The 20,335-nt window shown below is 44.0% G+C and overlaps 1 protein-coding gene across 1 annotated transcript in view; it reads right to left on the reverse strand.

The window, feature by feature from the left end:
* The window catches only part of ERGIC1 (endoplasmic reticulum-golgi intermediate compartment 1), a 124,519-nt gene extending 106,152 nt beyond the window's left edge, over positions 1-18,367 (reverse strand). The window contains exon 1 of the mRNA XM_056847790.1: positions 18,302-18,367. Coding sequence (XP_056703768.1) covers positions 18,302-18,367 — 66 coding nt within the window. The remainder of the gene's footprint in view (positions 1-18,301) is intronic.
* Between the last annotated feature and the right edge of the window lie 1,968 nt (positions 18,368-20,335).

A 20,335-nucleotide genomic window follows, 5' to 3' on the forward strand; every position in this document is an offset into this window, starting at 1 on the left:
AAAAGGCAGCCGCCGCGCCGCTTCCGCCGCCGAGTTAAAGGGGACGGCGAACGGGCTCAAGGGCAGGAGACGGGAGTCAGGTGGACCAGAGCGGGCTACGTCTTTAGAGACTGCAAGTGCAGATATGGGTGACGCCGCACCGATTTATGCTCCTGCAGAACGGAGGAAATCTGTGAGCAAACTGCTAGGGAGTCAGCCTTACTGAACTCTATATATATAGATATATCTATATCTATATCTATATATCTATATCTCTATATATCTATATCTATAGATAATATATAATATATATTTTTCAAACTTATTCACATTCAATTATATCATTCCAGTCGTAGTATATAATATGAACAATTTCTATCTTATCACTAATATATATATATATATATAGAGAGAGAGAGAGAGAGAGAGAGAGAGAGAGAGAGAGAGAAACAAATCAGTGGGTTATAGATCAAATCAGGCCTGAACTGACCCTAGAAGCTAAAATGACTAAACTGAGGCTGTCGTATTTTGGTCACGTCATGAGACGACAAGAGCCACTGGGAAAGACCGTCATGCTAGGAAAAGTTGAGGGCAGCAGGAAAAGAGGAAGACCCAACAAGAGATGGATTGACTCAATAAAGGAAGCCACAGCCTTCAATTTGCAAGATCTGAGCAAGGCTGTCAAAGATAGGACATTTTGGAGGACTTTCATTCATCGGGTCGCCATGAGTCGGAAGCCACTTGACGGCACTTAACGCAGAGAGAGGAGGGGAAGTTAAATATATATAGAGAGAGAGAGAGAGGGAGAGAGGGAGAGAGAGAGGAGGGGAGAGGGGAAGTTTATATATCCTTCTCTTTAAATTAATCTTTTAATTTTGGTATCTTAAATTACTTCAAACAATTTGAATTAGATCAAAACATATCCCTTTGCCTTGCTACACTCGATGGGGCTTCAGTATCAGAAGAATGCACTATTATTCCGGATTAGCTCATTGGGAATTATTGCCGCTCATTGGGAATTATTGGGAAATAGGTCCTGTACGCATGCAATAATGCAACTAAAATACATGCAATGAGAGTGGTAAGCAACTTCCATATTGCCGCAGAATAAACAGGAATCCAGTGGCACTTTAAAGGGGGGGAAAGTTCCGTCATAAATTATCACGAGCCAGAGCGCACGTCATCAAATGCCTAGGAGCGTTAGTCCATAAACCTAGACTTTATATAAACAACAGCGTGATTACGAAGAGAATTGCAGAAGTAATTGTCTTGGCAACGTGAACAAAATTGTTTGTGTTAAGTCCGAGTTACGTGATCCTGACATAAGAAAGTCTGAAGGATATAATATGTTACAAGTTTATCTCAGTAAAAGGTATAATAATCTTGGGTATCAGTCCTTAAATCTTGGTATCAGTCCTTAAATTGGCATAAGGGATAGGCTGCATTTAAGGATGTAACTACATGTGATGCTGGGAATCCAGGATCAAATCTCCAACATGTCATGAAAGCTTCTTCCACACACACAGAGGTTTTAACCTTTGTTTGGAACAGCAATTTTTGTTTTTTGTGGAGTTCCACACGGAGTCATTCTCTAACTGTCCATTTTCTGCGCCCCCCCACACACACACACACTTTGCTGCAATCTTTCCCAAACTTGGTTAGCTACAATTTTTTTTGAAAGATTGCAGTCAAAGCATGTTTGTATGCCTCACACACACACCATAACTGTCAATTCCCCTATAACTGGAGGGCTTTTTGAGTGTTTGATCTATCACTATAACATTATAATGATGTATCTACTAGTTCCTCTGAATTCCCAGCTTTCTTTTTTTAAGTACATATCTAGCCCAGAGGTCCCTAATATGGTGCCCATTGGTGCCATGCCACCTGTCAGCACGTTTCCTGGTGCCCTCCAAGTGCTTTTAGAAAGTGGGCAGGGTCAGATGGGGTGTCTGCCCAGCAAGGCTTCTGGCTGGCCATTAGAAATCCAATTGGCAGTGGCCACCACAGCACAAGGATCTTCACTGCATGACTGAAGGTAAGCTGTGCGTATCCAAGAAATTATTTTAAAACAATATGTTAATTTAGGAAGGCATCCTGTTAAACAGAGTTTCAGCCTGAAATGTTGAAATGTTACTAGAGTTATGCATAACCTCACTCCTTGAGGTTCATGTGGCAGCCATTTTGTGGTTGACTGCACCTCCTGCAGCAGCCAATTTTGTGGTTGCAGCCACCACCCTATGTTAGAATTCTAGTGGTGCCCACAGGACTAAAAAAAAGGTTAGGAACTAAGGTTAGTACTTTCTTCTTCTTCTTCTTTGCCATCAAGTTATAGCTGACATATGGCAAGCGCTGGTGGGAATTTCAAGGCAAGAGACATTCAGAGGTGGTTTGCCATTGTCTGCCTTTGCGTCATGACCCTGGTATTCCTTGGAGGTCTCCCATCCAAATACAAGCCATGGCCAACCCTGCTTAGCTTTCAAGATCTGTTGAGAGACTTAAACCAGTCCCAAGGAATATTGTTCAACTGGGGAAACTGCGTACGGGGTGGGGGAGACCATTTTGCAACTAAATTGGACACAGGGATATCTGCTCACAGATCCCCAATACCACGTGTAGTTCGGCCCTGAATTCAGCATTGAGATGACATTTCAACCAGGGACTTCCTGGCTCACTCAAAACTTAATCCAATTGAGTTCAACAGCACTTACTCTCTAGTAAGTGTGCTTAGGTCTGCAGCCTATATTGTCTCCTCACACAACTAAACTTGCGGCCATTTATTAAAACACAAAGGTGAACAAAGAAAATGGCCTTTTATGCAGGGACGTTTTCTCTCAGTAACCCCTCCCAACAGCTTCGGGGATACCTTTTGATTATGCATGTCTTTTTCTGCCCATCAGGGGTTGCCTTGCTTTCCCTGCATGTTTTGCCTGCATTTTCCAGATTGTGGCTAAAACAGCATCTGGAAAACATGGGAAAAATACGTGGGAATAGCGAGGTGACCTCTGACGGGCGGGAAAAGGCATGCATAATCAAAAGGAAGCCCCAAAGCAGTCGGCAGGGGTGACTGCAAGAAAACGTCCCTGCGTAAAAGGCCAATAAAGCCACTTCTGTTCCCATTATTCATTCATTGTTATATTTAGGGTTCCCAACCTCCAGGTACTAGCTGGAGATCTCCTACTATTACAACTGATCTTCAGCCAATAGAGATCAGTTCACATGGAGAAAATGGCCACTTTGGCCATTGGCGTCTATGGCGTTGAAGTCCCACCCCTCCCCAAACCCCGTCCTCCTTAGGCTCTGCCCTAAAAAACCTCCCGACGGTGGCGAAGAGGGACCTGACAACCATAGTTATATTCCATCCTTAACTATCCATCTACTGTTTCATATACTTTTATACCCTTCAATCTTTAGTTCAGGAATGACCTTAGAGTTTTAAACATACTTATATCTGCATTACCATCCTACATGGAAGGGAACCTATAGCGACTTTGCTGCATTAACAACCGTATAATTTGCAAGTCATTATACAAACAGTCAGTGCAGAATAGGGTGTGGAACTTAGATTTTCAAAACCTTTGTCTAAAACCACTTACTTCAGCTTGGAACCTGTGCTTCTTATATCCAAATCCAAGAGACTGAAAAGGAGGAAAACTTCAAATGGGGCATCTCCCCCCGCCCTTGGGTCCCCCTTTTTTTTTCTTGGACCACATCCAAATCCATCACACCAGCCACCACACCAGAGTGAATCAAAATCACTGTCCTGCATCAGGTAACTGAATATCAGAAAGCAACTCCTCTGTTAAATGTAACATTAGTTGTTAACTGTGTAAACTGAAGCTTGGACGCAGTGGAGATTTCCACCAATTGAAGCATTTCTGGCTGCATAATGGGACTTCTGTGCCTTCCACCTCCCACTGCAGCCCAAAATCCCCCTCAAATGTTGCTCCTGGAGAAAAGCCCCCCCCCCCCCAATAGCTGGGTGGAATAGATGAAAAACACAATCCTTTCTGTCCACAGAAATCCTCTGTGGGATCCAACCCTAAGATTAGAATTTTAAAATTAGTAAAGAAATAAGGGCCATCTTGCAATCCACACATCTCAAGAGGTATTTGAGTTTGTTTTTTTCTGTTTCTTCTGTGGTGTTATCTGATTATCAGAGTGACAACTATACTGCTAAAGCGTAACACGGTATATCAGACTTCCAGATCTAACGACCAACTGTCATGCACGTCACAAGGCTCACAAATGTTTGTATTTCTGTTAAAGCTGCAGTAACTCATATCACATCCTCTCCTATGAACTGAAGTTCTCAATTAATGTGTGACAAAAGTCTCCTGGCCTTGTCAGTAGTTCCATGTGCACTCATATCACAGACTCATAGGCTGCAAGGGCATGAATTGCAGAGCAAACTTGTTTGTTCTGTGAACTGCTCTTGGGCAAAAAAAAAGTATGTAATTTTTTAAATTGTATGTGTCATTATCCAAAGGTGGTTCATAAAATCATTAATTGGACAGTTGCTTTAATATTAATGCCTTTATATAACTAACAGCATTAACCTTCCCCATTAAAATGAATGAGAATGCATCAGGCAGTCGTCATTCCTAACATTTTAACTTTGTAAACCACCCTAGATTGAGAAGAGAAGAAAAAGCAATATTAAATTCCATTGATTTCTATGCAAAAGCTAAACACGTTCTTAGATCTCTCCCATTTAAATACATGGGGTTTTAGTGGACTGGGCTGTGTCCTATGCTAATTAAGCGGACATGGTTAAGAAATAAGTAATCTTTTTACATGTCATTGAGTTATTTTCTAAGCCCCCATGTTAAGTAATCTGGGATACACTTTGCAGTATTTGAAGGAGCCATAAGAAAGGTCGCATTCTACAGAAAACATGAACTCACAAGAAAGAATTTCTGGAAGACAGATTTGGCTCACATGGTATCGTGCCAAAGCACTAAGAAGCAAATGACCTAAGATAAGACCCTCGTCATTCCATTGTTTAATAACATGAATCTTCTAGAAAGTATGAGATAAGAAACAGGAATTTGATGGCATGCCAGCTGGGCGCAGTTCCTTAGAACACAACAGAGTTTGCCAGAATGAGCATTGAAAGCAAGAGTTTAAATGAGGACAGTCAGTATATTGTGAGCTAGCTGATGTTAGTGATTGGAGCTGAAATCAACTATATATTGTACTTGTATGTAACAAAAATGTATAGGCAGTAATCTTAATAACACAATGGAGTCTATTCAGAGTACATTACTAAGAGACCCTCACAATGTTACTTGGAAGATGCCATTTTACAGATGAAGACGAAAAGACAGGAAATTGAGGTGAATCAGCCAAAGCCACTGAGTTCCTGACTTTCAAAGTCATAATTATAATTTGGGGTTCCTGCTTCCATGTGCATTCCATGTTCCTGATCACTTTCTAAATTTAAACAGGTTATTGGTGACTGTATCTGGATTCTGATCCTATGCCTCATGCATGAGAGACTCAGAAATAGCACAGGACAATATTCATGACTAAGGTTCGATTACTACCTTCTCTACTCTGGATTCAGTGTACTTTCAATAAACTGGTTTTGATTTATGAGCTGTGTAAAGCTACCTTCCTCTTGTTCAGAGTGTTCCACATTTTACAGCTGAAGTTCACAGATCACAGAATGCTCTCATGGTTGTAAAACTCCCCCTCCTTGTTTACAGCATAAGAACATAAGAAGAATCTGCTGGATCAGGCCAGCGTTCCACCTAGTCCAGCATACTGTTTCACACAGAAGCCAACCAGTTACCCTGGAGGGCCAAACAAACAGGTTTGCTGCTCCTGTAGATGGAGCCTTCCTTCAGTCACCATGGCTAGTGGCCAGTGATGGACCTCTCTTCCATGGATCTGTCTAATGCCCTTTTAAAGTGATCTCTGCTTGTGGCCATCGCTATCTCCACTGGCAGCATATTCCAAAGTTTAATAAATTTAACTGTTGAGTAAAGAAGTGTTGGCTTTTCGCTGTCCTGAACCCGTTTCCCAACAATTTCCCTGAGTTATTGCATTGTGGGAGAGGGAGTCAAAGCCTGTTGTATAGATCATCTTTAAGACAGGAGTTATTGTTTGAAAGAAATCTCAAGGAGAAAGAGGGCAGTAATTTCACATAGTCCAACTATTTTATAGGAAGTCTATTCTGTGGATTGGCAATATCATTACTTTTTATCCCAGTTTTCTTCCACGAAACTCAGGGTGGCATGCATGCTTTTCCACTCCTCCATTTTATGCTCACAATCACCCTGTATGGAGGGTTAAGCAGAGAGAGAGAGAGATGCTGGTCCAAAGTCACTCAGTGAGCATCATGGCTAGGGTTGCCAGGTCCCTCTTTGCCATCGGTGGAAGGTTTTTGGGGTGGAGCCTGAGGAGGGCGGGGTTTGGGGAGGGGAGGGACATCAATGCCATAGAGTCCAATTGCCAAAGTGGCCATTTTCTCCAGGTGAACTGATCTCTATCGGCTAGAGATCAGTTCTAATAGCAGGAGGTCTCCAGCCAGTACCTAGAGGTTGGCAACCCTAATCATGGCTGAGTGGGGATTTGGATCCAGGTCTTCCCAGACCTACTGACACTTTAACCGCTATGCTAGGGTTGACAACCTCCAGGTACAACTGATCTCCAGCCGATAGAGATCAGTTTGCCTGAAGAAAAAAAGCCACTTTGGCAATTGGACTCTATGGCATTGGAGTCCTTCCCCTCCCCAAACCCTACCCTCCTCAGGCTCCGCCCCAAAAACCTCCTACCAGTGGCGAAGAGGGACCTGGCAACCCTATGCTATGCCATACTGGGTCCCCTTGTAGTTGCTGTGATCTCTTGATGCCACTGAAGAAGTAAGCAAAGTAATTATCTAAATCTGTCTGTCCTACACTCATAATACAGTGTGGGTCTGAGGTTTGTGACTCTTCTAGGGGGGATTTTCACTAATTTTTAGAAGCCTTCATTTCTCTTTTTAAATATCAGTTGGTCACTGTGTTAAAAAACATTTTCTAACCTTGCTCAGTTCAGGCTGTTAAATATCAACAAAGGTGTAATGCCCACAGTGCAATCTGTTGTGATCACGAATGCAGAATGCATTCACAGTGGCAATGGAGCTCCTTTAAAGCAGTTTTTCCAGCACATTCCTTGCCTCGTCCCCTATGGGTGTCATTCCCCCCAACACGCACAAAAAGGCTTTGGGAAAGCTTTATTAAAAATCAGTAATCAGACAGTCAGTTGTCATACAGATCACTATAGCACAATAATGTTATAAATATCTATTGCAACAATGTATTAGTTTTCAGGTTTATCTTTTCAAAATAGGAAGTCTGTAGCTCTTTCCATTGCAAAGTGGTAAGGGGAAATGTGCAGCTTGCACATTTTGCCTTATAACTCCAAAAGGAAAGGGTCTAGAAATGTTTTTAACATGAAAGCTGGGAACTAGTGCACTGTTGCAACAGAGCATTGTAACATTATTGCACTATAGCAACTTGTCAGTTACCTTTTTGTTTTAAAACGCCACTTTCCAAAATACCTCTGGTGTGTGTGGGAGGGGATGGTTGCTAAGGAAACTGATGCCGATATGGATGGGACGGACCTGCAAAAAAATTCTCACCTTCCCATCCACGTGGCATTCAAATGTGCTTTGACTTTCCAAAAAGATCATACCAAACCTGGTTGGTCAGAGTAACAGGCTAAGGGAGGGGAGGCAGAGATTGTCCTGCTCTCCCAAGTGAGTATGCACGCACACAAACACTGACGTAAACATTTGGGCTGATGCAAGTGTACAACCTTTGTAGATTGCTCAGGTAACATGTAAGCATCATTCTGTAATGTTGCTCCAACAACACCATTGTTTTGAAGATCACACTGTAGTACAGTTGCCACAAGATTTTTTTTACTCATCTTGCTCCCATGTTCTCCCAGATAGAAGGACATTAATATAAAATAGATATATTATATATTATAATAATATAGCATTTTTTGAGCATTCAAAGCACTTCACATTAATCATCTTGGAGAGGCTTACAATACCTTTGTAAGGTTAACCAGTATTATTAACCCCTAAGATAAAGTGCGTGGACTGCAGTGTGTGAAAGAGAGCAGCTTGCTTTAGGCTGCCTACTGCGTTTGTAACACCCCTGACCTGAGTTCGATCCCGACGGGAGTTGGTTTCAGGTAGCCGGCTCAAGGTTGACCCAGCCTTCCATTCTTCCGAGGTTGGTAAAATGAGTACCCAGCTTTCTGGGGTTGAGGAAGGCAATGGCAAACCACACCATAAACATAGTTTGCCTAGGAAATATCGTGATGTGACATCACCCCATGGGTCAGGAATGACTCGGTAATGACAGGGTGATGTGACCTTTACCTTTACTTACTCTTAACATCAAGGATCATGGACTGAGACTATCCATTCTCCTCTCTGCCATTACATATTGGTGAAGGTTCTGCTCAGCCTGGAAAGGGTTGCCAGGTCCCCTCTGGCCATCAGCAAGGGATGGGGGGTAGGGTTGCCAGATCCAGGTTGGGAAACTCCTGGAGATTTGGGGATGGAGCCTAGGGAGGACAGGGACATCAGTGGGGTACCATAGAGTCCACCCTCCAAAGCAGCCATTTTCTCCAGGGATACTGATCTCTGTAGCCTACAGATGAACTGTAATTCTGGGGGATCCCCAGGTCCCACCTGGAGGCTGTCATCCCTCCTGCTGGACCTTTATTTGCTCTGCAACAGCTTGTCTCGCACTGGTTCCCAAATAGGGCATGTTAATGGGTTCACAAACTGACAATCACTGTTGGCTGTTCTTTAAGACTTCAAATGTTGTAACTCTAACTAAGGACCACTCAAAACACAATAGGCAGCAGCGCAGTCTAGCAGAGAAGCTATACACTGGCACTGTGTATCCATGCACAAGTATCAGTGTGTGCTGTGCACATGCACTAGTCAAGGTCCCTCTCCCCTGCTGTTCATTATTTTTGTATAGAAACATTTTTAAAGGCATCCCCCATCATCTCCTCAAACGCACAACAGGCAAATTGGTACTGTTCCAATTGTCCTCTTCTACCAGGGATAGATCCAAAAATAGAGACTGTCACTGTTAGACAGGGACAAGCGGAGCATATATGCATCAGCTCTCAGCAAACGAGCGTTTCCAAAATTATATCTCCATACTCTGAAAATCTTTGTTTAATTTCTTTGTATCAGGAAGCTAGTAAAGGTACTGTAGCAGAACCAGACAATAAGGTGACAATGGGAAATACTGCATATTGTTAAGAGGTCACACTGCTTTTCAGGGGGGGTTGGCTTGCATATGACACCCTATTCTACAGGGACTGTCACTACATTTCACGCAAGTTACATTTTTGGAAGGATTTCTAAGAAAAGTGAAGGAAAAAGAAGAGTCAGACATACTCAGCTTTGCAAACAGATGAGTCAGTAGTCCTGATGGGACTGGATTCCCTCACAAATGAGTCACTCTTTTAAGGGGGCTGGGTACTCTCTCAGGTGAAGATTTTATTGCAGACTACAAATGCAATCAACGTACTGATTTGCATCTAGCATGTGCCATCGTTCTAGATATCCTGGTTATGTTTCCAAGAGGGTAAGTTGTTTTCGTGAATGTGTAACCTCAGGTCAGCTTTACTTACACAGAGAGACTTTTTGATTACTTCAGCATCATCTGGTAACAACCTTGACCAGGCCCGGCCAGCTAACAAGGCTGATGGATACCTGTTTACATTAACAATCTACCTGTGATAAGAGCCTTTGATCTTTCTTCAAACCTCTGATTAGTTTGTATTAGTTTACTGCAGAAAATGTTCAAACACCTCTCAGATGTAGGAATAAATACAACTTTCCTTTGTTTTCTTATTATTTCATATTAGAAATAAGTTGCAGATGGAGTGGTTTGGGGGACTCTCATCTCAGCCTTTGAAGTTTTAAGCAAAAACTTTCAAAAAGAAAAATTTTAAGACCACATGACGTGCATAAACCCTAGCGATGCCTTAGAAATGAGCATTTTCACATATTGCAAACCTTCCTATGAAAATGGCTAAAATTAAGTTTACCATGTACGACAGGTTGCCAGTAGCACATTTTCACTCAGAAACGACATACACTTCAGCATATTTCTAATTCATTAATTTTTTTTAGCATAATACTGGGTGAAAGAAATAGGGTTGCCAGGTCCCTCTTTGCCACCGGCAGGAGGTTTTAGTGGCGGAGCCTGAGAGGGCGGGGTTTGGGGAGGGGAGGGACTTCACTGCCATAGAGTCCAATTGCCAAAGCGGCCATTTTCTCCAGGTGAACTGATCTCTATCGGCTGGAGATCAGTTCTAATAGCAGGAGATCTCCAGCTAGCACCTGGAGGTTAGCAACTCTAGAAAGAGAGCCAAAGCCATACACTTTTAACACACTGGACTTTCATCTGATTGATTTAAATTATAGTCCTTAAAGGGGTCACTCTACTGTAGTCTCTGTCCATTTTCACATATAATTGTCAACAATGTAGAAGGGGGAAATTTCCAGCCCCTTTAACAGAATCTTAATGGGATGTTCAGATTTCCTGAGTGTAGAAATCCCTCCTTCCCTGCTCTACTTGCTTTAAAAGGAAGAATATCCCTCTTTTCTTCTATCAAGTTCTACTTTTTAAAAATTCACATGCAGCACCAAACTAGAAAAACACTTAAGAAGGAATAGTGCAGATGCTGTGTAATGGAAATGCTGATCCAGATGTTATATGTTCAACCTTTTGTAAAAAAAAACCTGCAAAAATTTAACTCCTGTCACAGAAAATGCAGTAGCTGACATATTTTGAATAAAAATCAGGAGAACTCTTCATAACTGTTACCCCTTCATCTTCCATACTGATGCCTCAGGGTGCTCACCTGAGTTGTACTATGTACCATGGAAGCCACATTTTCCCTCACTGCTCCCGCTTGTGGCCAATTGTGCAGGGGGTTAAAAAAATCCTACCCAGCCCCCAAATGGGCAACCAGCTTACATCTGCTCCGAACAGAGAGAGAGGGAGGGAACCTCCTGTGTTCACTTGCCCAAGATGCAGGAACAGCCTGACGTAGGCCCTATATGCCCTTTCTCAAGGGCCAGCCTCTTGCTCCACTAGGGTTGCCAACCACCAGGTACTAGCTGGAGATCTCCTTCTAATACAACTGATCTCCAGCCAATAGAGATCAATTCCCCTGGAGAACATGGCCACTTTGGCAATTGGACTCTATGGCATTGAAGTCCCTCCCCTCCCAAAACCTGCCCTCCTCAGGCTCCACCCCCAAAACCTCCCACCAGTGACAAAAAGGGACCCGGCAACCCTGCTTTCCACGTCAGGCCCAAAGCATGAAATCCGATTAGCTCTCTATTTGTGCCACCAGCAGCCAAAACACACCCCTCTCCTCACTTCCTTGAAGGCAGGGATGGGGTGGTCAAGGGTCAAAGATGTTTGTTCCTTGGGGCAGCTTTGTAAAACATGGTATAACAGGTTGACTTCCTGGTCAACAAAGGAATTTGGTCACCAAAAAGAGATGTCAGGGCATGTCTACAAAGTCTACTACTGGGGAAAGATCAGTGCTCCAAAACGGTGTCTGTTTTGAAGGCTTGCTATATCTGTGCTGCCATTTCAGAGCTAAAACTGGAAGAAAATGTGGCTGTGGCTCAGTGGTAGAGCATCTGCTTGGCATGCAGAAGGTCCTAGGTTCAATCCCCGGCATCTCCAGTTAAAGGGACTAGGCAAGCAGGTGATGTGAAAGACCTCAGCCTGAGACCCTGGAAAGCCGCTGCCAGTCTGAGTAGACAATACTGACTCTGATGGACCAAGGGTCTGAATCAGTATAAGGCAGCTTCATGTGTTCATGTGTTCAATATAGTACAAAATAACCCATTATCAACATTACTCCTACTATACATAAACCCATAAACCATGCTGTCTCCATTCCACATACATTCAACCCTTTCCACCTTTCGTATACCACCCCAAAGTCACTGATGGTCATGCTTAAAGAAAGCCTGAAATGAAATTCAGCACCAGATGTACAATACATAAGACACATCAAGCCATTTGGTACCATGGATTGTGCCTGGAAAGTAGGGTTGTCAACAACCTGGAGGGAAAAAAATGTCTTGTCCCTTTAATAGAGGTTTAATGTATGGAGATTTTCATACAGATGGAGATTTTCATGACACAGAGGTATTAAGCCTTTGTTAAAGGGGCAGGATAATTTTTTTCTCCAGGTTGTTAGCAACCCTAGCAATGCAGTCACTGCAGACTGGTGTAATGTGCTTCTGGTGGCCTGCTAATGGAAAGATTATTTTGTTCTGTAGGAACCAGAATTGGAGACCCAGCAGAGTGGCGAGCCTTCCTATGACACAGTTTCTCCCATACCACTCCCAGTGATGTATGAAGGAAGTTGATCATATATGTGGATCCAGGAATGTGATTATTTCCCACATTATCGCCACCCCGGTATTTTTTTAAAAAACCTTTTAAATTTTTATTTGGGAAATTACAAGAATAAGGGTGGTAAACAACACAAGCTAATTTTTTTTCCAGCTACCAAAAAATGTTACTGCCCCTAATCTGGATACTAATGAGATGGATATCAATGGAGCATGTGAACAGCACATGACATCCATGCTTCCAAGATGTTTTAATCATGTATACAAAATTAAAAGACACAAGCGTTTTGTAGCTAAGAAATCTTTGGGATCAATTCCTATTTTCTTCAGCTCTGGCGCTTAGTATCCTTTTTTCCCTCCACAGAGGGACAATGATAACAAGTATTCATTCTACAGCCTTTCTACACTATACCCAAGGGATGGAGCAGGCATACAGCAGCAAACATCTCTTGTGGTTAGTGCTGTGTGGAGTCCTGGATTATTTATGCTAATCTGTCAATTGACACTTGCTAGATTATCTTTCATAGGGCCAGACTGCAAAATGCAATAAAATGTACGTACTTGAGCATACCATAGACTTTGGACAGTGGTTAGGAAAAGGGGATGTTGTAAACTACAGCCTAAGTATTCTGTACCCTGGGAATAGATCATCATATGTTCATTTCAAAGGCAGTTTAAGGTCCTTCAGTTCCTCACATGGTTGAAATAAAAAGTACAATTGATAAATAGTTCAGTACTGAATGTCACCCTGGCTGAAGGATTTCATCCTGGACAGCGACGATGCCAATGAGCAATGAAAACAGTCAAAATCCTAGCAGAGATGAAATCCATAATCATGTGTCCCCATCAAATGATGTGATTCTGGAATTTTATTTATTTACTTCATTTTTACCCCACCTTTCTCCCCAATGGGGACCCAAAGCTGCTTAAATTGTTCTCCTCTACTCCATTTTATCCTCATAAGGACCCACGTTAGGTTGCCAGTGTATGACTGGCCCAAGTAATCCAGTGAGTTTCCATGGCAGAGTGAGGATTAATATCTGGGCCTCCAAGATCCTAGTCTGACATTCTAACCACTACACCATGCTGGCTCTCAGGGGGGAAAAGGCCTGAATCTGAATCTCATGTTCTTTACCCTATCACAAGCCAACCTTCCGTTAATTCAAACCTCTGAAGTTGCATTTGCATGGCATGAAAACAAGAGGCAAATCAGGCTCCAAGACTTTGACCCTTCTATCTGCCGTTTTTACATGCATCATTCCAGTGACTCATGTCCTACGCATCTTGCCAGCAGATACATAGGAAGTCTAAAAGGTCTTGTGGGTGACTGCACTTTGAAGAGCCAAAAGTCATGATAAACTCTTGGAAAGCTGGAACACACATATGCCTTATAGAATTTATTGAATCACAAGGATTCTGAGGAAAAGTGACAGCACACACTGTTGCTGATGGTACCCCCTCATGTCTCCACATCCTGGACTCCTACTGGTTGCTAGGCCCTGTTTGGCAACCCTAAGAGACAATTGCCTTTAAGCACTATTGATGTTCTATTTTGTCGTCTATGTTATGTTTTCAAGCCAAGCCAAATTCTAAAATAAATTAAAAAGTAGTGGGCTTGAATCCTAAGCCTTATTTCCCAGTCCGGAGCTGGCAACCCTACTCTTAAAACTAAAAAAAATTAATGCAGAAAACTTGCCAGAACTAATGTCTTTTACTCAGTTGCCTAAAGGCCAGGAGGGAGGTACGGTATGCTATTGCTCCTTTTGAGTAATGCTATTCTAGAATCCTGGGGCGAGTATCCAACAGACTCTCCCATTCACTGGAGATGATTTTGCTTCTCATAACAGCCCTTGATGACAATGATGATTTCAGAGAGTAAGAGAGTTCATATGAAAAGAAACACTCTTAAGTCCTAGGCTGAGAAAAACATTATCATTGCAATCATAAGCAGAGTTATACCCTTCTAAGTCCACTGACTTCAATGGACTTAAAAGGAGTGACTAGGGTTTCCAGGTCGCCACTGGCAGGAAGCTTTTGGGGTGGAGCCTGAGGAGGGCAGGGTTTGAGGAGGGGAGGGACTTCAATGCCATAGAGTCTAATTGCCAAAGCGACCATTTTCTCCAGGTGAACTGATCTCCTGCTACTACGTGGAGGTTGGCAACCCTAGGTGTGACTCTTCTTAGAACTGCACTGTAAAGATCTTACAGGCTTAAAGGGAACATGCTAGTGTGTTTTTGTGTTGGCCTGCCCAACTCCAACAGATTGGTTGGCAACCCTACATGAGGGATCTGCCAGTACAAAGGAGCAGTAATTACTCCTGCAGGTTAGAGAGATAACTGCTATCTGCATTTGTGTTTGTTGTACATTATTGTGAAGATAAAAGACCTTCTCCAGACTCTGAAGGTTTGAAACAGTCCAATAAACAGCTTTCTTTCACCCACTAAAAGTACACACTGATACAGCAGAAGCACGCACAGTTTGTGAGACTGAAAATCTGCCATTTCCCATAGGACATTTATGAAGAGATAGTTCACTGAGGCAATTAACAGCACACAAAGGTTATGACTACCCACAGTAGCAAATGTAACCTCCCATTGCTGACAAGGACATTCCGTCACGTAATACACAAACTCTGAAGGAAAGAAAAGATCAACATTAAATATAAGCCATATCATTCAGATAAGAACTGCCTGGCCTTTCTTTGTTACTTGTACAACAAACAGAAGCTGATGTTTATTCTGTGTGACCAAAACTCTGCTCATTCAGTCCTTCAGTGCTACAGGTTTCAAATTACATTTCATTGTTCAGTCTGTTGAGATCTCCAGGGTGGCCCCACTCATAGTAGCTCATGGCAAATAAATGTGTGTGTAAATTTCCGTCAAGTCGCAGCCGACTTATGGCGACCCCTTTTTTGAGGTTTTCATGGCAAGAGACTAACAGAGGTGGTTTGCCAGTGCCTTCCTCTGCACAGCAACCCTGGTATTCCCTGGTGGTCTCCCATCCAAATACTAACCAGGGCTGACCCTGCTTAGCTTCTGAGATCTGACGAGATCAGGCTAGCCTGGGCCATCCAGGTCAGGGTCGGCAAATAAATAGGCACCATTTTTTCAAGCTGTGGGTAACTTATGCGTAAGGGTCCTCAGCTTACATGTGCTTTTAAATACATTCATTTTTATCTGACATATTAGAGCAAGGTGGGACCTGGGAGAAAGCCAGGTCCCACCTTGAGGTTGGTAAGCTTAGGCCTGCCTGATAACAATTTCCTCGTCCTTGCAGGACTGGTTCCAGTTTTGTTTTTTTGGAAATCCTAGTAAAGACCATAGGAGGCTGCCCCCTGGACAAAATATCCACCAGAACAGATGCCTGGTGAAGGTAATGGGGTGGATGAAGACCAATAAACTCAAGCTCAATCCAGACAAGTCTGCAGTAATGTTGGTCAGTGACAAAGGTGTTCGAAGGCACTCAAAGTCAGCCTGTCCTCCAGAAAGCTGGATCCATAGCTTGGGGTGCTGCTGGATCCTGGCCTAAAGTTGGAGGCTCAGGTCTCCTCTAAGGCACAACACCTTTTGTCAGATTTGGCTGATAAACAAGCTTCGGCGGGAGGTTTTTTGGGTGGATCCTGAGGAGGGCGGGGTTTGGGGAGGGACTTCAATGCCATAGAGTCCAACTGCCAAAGCAGCCATTTTCTCCAGGTGAACTGACCTCTATCGGCTGGAGATCAGTTGGAATAGCAGGAGATCTCCAGCTAGTACCTGGAGGTTGGCAACCCGAATAGCAGGAGATCTTCAGCTAGTACCTGGAGGTTGGCAACCCGAATAGCAGGAGATCTCCAGCTAGTACCTGGAGGTTGGCAACCCTAGGTCCAGCCCTAATTTTATTTTGAAGCACCACACATAGTTATCCACTGAAATCTTAATTGGTCACCTTAGAGTTTTTAAAAGAAGCAAAATCAATTTTTAAAAGTTGCAAAATCACTTCAAGAATTGGGGGTGGGGAAGGGGTGGGATTATGATGCCACAGATTCCAGCCAATCAGCAGTTCATACAATTGGGTGCCGCTGTCATGGGAAAGCACAGTTTAAATCCGTCTACTTTTAAGGATGTTTTAGCTATTATGAAAGCTGAAAGCTGAGCTCATAGAAGGGACAGTGATAAGCTGCTATGTGGGATGGGAGATAAAATACTTCCTTCCATCTTCTATAAGTCATAGTAACTGTAAAGAGAAAGTATCTAACATTCCTGTGGTTTTTGTAACACAGTAAGAAATGCAGAGGAGCAACCGAACACTATGTACTGGGACAGTAACATTGCAGGAGCAAGTTCTCCCCAGAAGAATGAGTAAGAAAAATGTTATGGGATGTACTTTGCATGTTTTCTCAAGTCTTTCGCAAGGTGCTTGTATTGCTTACATCAGGGAACATTGCCCATTTGTTAACATGATAGCACACCCAAGAATCTGTGTCAGCCAGGTAGGGGTAGGATTGAAAAACAGCTTCATGTGGCAAAAGATTGAAGCCCTGTTGTTACCATATGTGGCCAGGCACATGTGTTCTCTGTGGATGCGTCCGTGTGAATATAGTCCTATATTCCCCAAAGCGACCTTAGAGAGCCAACGTAAGTTGCCCCAGAACGTCAGACCAGAACCAACGGGTTGAAATTAGATCAAAAGAGTTTCCATCTAAACATTAGGAAGAATTTTCTAACAGTTAGAGCGGTTCCTCAGTGGAACAGGCTTCCTCGGGAGGTTGTAAGCTCCGTCTGTATGTGCCCCACAGTCAAACAGACGTAACAGAGAGACAGCAGGGCCAGTTCCAGGTTTTGGGGGGAGGCAGGCAGAGTTCCTAAGGCTCGCCTTGCCCTCCTCAGCCCGCCACCACGCACTCGCGCCCTTCTTCCATCCTACCCACCTGCTTGTGTGTCCTTCCTTTGTCTGCTCACAAGTACTCACACTGCCTATGTTCACAGCTGCCTGCAGACCTTTCCCCCGTGGCACCAGGCAGTGCAAGCAGCAGGAAGCATAGGTGGTAAAGCGCTAGGCAGTCAGTAGGCAGATGGTACTGGCAGCAGCGGGCCCTACCAGAGACGGCCGATGCCCCATCTCAGGGCATGCTGATGCCAGACCTGCAGAGCATTCTGAAATTCAGCATGTTATCAATTTAAGATATTTATTTCCTGTCTCTTAACAAAGGTCTTGAAGAAGCGCACAAAGTTCCCACACAAATACAATAAAAACCAGAACAAGTCAGAATAATAAAAGATCATTAATACCGGGTGTGTGGCTAGGGTTGCCAACCCCGAGATACCAGCTGGAGATCTCCAGCCAATAGAGATCAATTCACCTGGAGAAAATGGCCGCTTTGGCAATTGGACTCTATGGCATTGAAGTCCCTCCCTCACCAAACCCTGCCTTTCTCAGGCTCCGCCCCAAAATCCTCCCACCGGTGGCAAACAGGGACCTGGCAGCCCTAGGTGTAGCCAATAGTTTGTGCTGTAGGGCTAAGTGAAGAATTTGTGGACTCCCTGCCAGGAGAAGGACAGATCTTCTCCATTTTCTATTTTTAAATAAAGAATAAACCAGACATGGGCTTTTAACTGCATTCCATCGGTCTAATAACTTGCTTTCTTTTAAAACTAAAAATTCTCAGGAGTCTGTTCAATGCACTGGATTCTGTGCTGGGCTCTCCCCTCCTGGTTCCTCTAGGTCATAAACACAGCCATGTAGTTTTCCGGAGCTCCTGGGTGGTAATCACATGACATTCCTTGGTTATCATCCAAGTCACGCACATACACCCCCAAAGCCCAGTAGTTCTCAGGCAGGTATTCTTATTAAATGCTAGGCCACACAAGGCCGCTAACAAGAAGGCTGCTTTGTCACTTCTTCCTTCTCCGGTTACGTTTCCCTCACCTTGGGCACAGAAAGGGCTTTCGGGCGTTCCCGAGTTCTCGCCGAAGCAGCTCTGCTTTGCATCATCGTTCGCTTCAGGCACCAAGTTTCATGCTATAATTTTGCCCTAAGCATGGAAAACAAAGCTTTAATTGCTGGGTCCAGATGGCAGCCTGAGCAACGCAAGGCCTGAGAAGGAACTGAAAACGTTTCTTCTGCAGGCTGATATTTTACTCCCCGCAGGAATTCCACACAGCTTTCCGTATGGTTGTTGGTGAGGTCATCCTTGAATGTGTTGCCGTGTGGGGCTCCTGCCTCAGCTGTTTGCCTCATTTAATAATTTCCTACCCCAAATGAGTCCCTCCCTGGAGCATTTCGTGGCCGGTTTTTGATGCGGAGATGGGTGCGAAGGGTTGCGGGTCACGGGGTGGAGTTAACAGATACAACCGCAGATGTCAGCTCCACCCCTTGATCCGAAAGCCTCAGGCGCTTCTGAGTAATTCCTTGGCAGCGTGTTGTCAGAGCCCCCGCTGCAGAAAAGGTCAAGCAATGGACAAAAGTCAAACTAATGTTGTTTCTTTCCTTAGGTACAAGATGATGCATCGGATCATTCTAGAACACTTCTAGCGCTTTGAAGCCTACAGTCCCATTAGGAATAAAAACCATTGCCAAAACGAATCCGGTGAATTACTCCTGTAACAATAAATCAGATGTCATGCTATGCATACTTACATGCATAGCCCATAAAGGCTGAGAAAAAAAAATGTACAAAGCACTAGAGGTTACAAGGCGTTTATCTAATCACTTTTTGCGTTTTATTTGTATTCTGTAAAATATGTTTTGGAATGTATCTGAACCTTTGTTGTTACTACTATGTTGTAAAAATTTTGGACTACAAGTGATTAGATAAACACCTTGTAACCTCTGGTGCTTTGCACATTTTTTTCTCTGTCTCTTATCAGAGGTTTCCCTCCACCCCCCTTTTTTTCTTTTTAACCCCTAAAGGCTGACAGAGCAGAACACAAAAGTGTGGTCGCTGTACCATGCGACGCCTCAGCAGGGTGCCAAAGACAGATGGCAGGGTGCCAAAGCTCTGGGCCAAAGCAACCCCATGCCCTTTGAGACTGTTATGTATGTACATAGTTAGGCCGATATGCAGGGGGAAACTTAGGAGCTTGAGTCCCCGACGAAGAATCCTAAGCCTGCACGCGCCATTGGCCCAAGCCGGCAGCCTCCATTGGCCCTAAGCCGACCCGGGGTTGTTCCCCCTATCACGGATCAGGGGGGGAGTGGCCGCAGGCGGCCAGGGGGGCATATAAGCGGGGCCGGTTCACACAGTTCTCCAGTTCTGTTCTGGGATTCTATAAACGCGTTGTTGTTGGAACTCCGTCTCGACCTCGTGTGTTCTCCCCACGCGGACTTAACAGAGATCCTTCTCCTCAAGCTGTTGCCAAGAAATGCGGGATGAGAGCTTTTCCTTTTCTTTAACTCTAGGTAGAAGCTTCTGATACCTGGAGTGACAGTGAGGTGATGGGTCCAGTCCAGAAAGTGCCCTGATTGTCTTCCTTATTCACCAGGCAAGCAGCTGCTTGGGCACTACTGTGACTAACGTCATAGATAGGGTTGCCAACCTCCAGGTACTAGCTGGAGATCTCCTACTATTGCAACTGATCTCCAGCCGATAGAGATCAGTTCACCTGGAGGAAATGGCCGCTTTGGCAATTGGACTCTATGGCAGTGAAGTCCCTTCCCTCCCCAAACCCCACCCTTCTCAGACTCCGCCCCAAAACCTCCCACCGGTAGCGAAGAGGGACCTGGCAACCCTAGTCATTGAAGATGTCTGGTTTATGAGTGGGTTATGCATTTCCAGTATCTGGAATGATGGACCACACAGCTCTCCTAGAAGACTGGCTTCTAAGCACTTAAAGAGTAAATCCCTAGATCAAGGATGTCAAACATACGCCCCGCGGGCCAGATCTGGCCTTTTGAGAGCTCTTATCTGGCCTGCGAGCCAGCCAAGGCAGCCACCCCCCATCCCCCAAGCGCTGATCTGGG

This window comes from Euleptes europaea, chromosome 1, assembly GCF_029931775.1.
Source record: "Euleptes europaea isolate rEulEur1 chromosome 1, rEulEur1.hap1, whole genome shotgun sequence".
Taxonomy (NCBI): Eukaryota; Metazoa; Chordata; class Lepidosauria; order Squamata; family Sphaerodactylidae; genus Euleptes; species Euleptes europaea.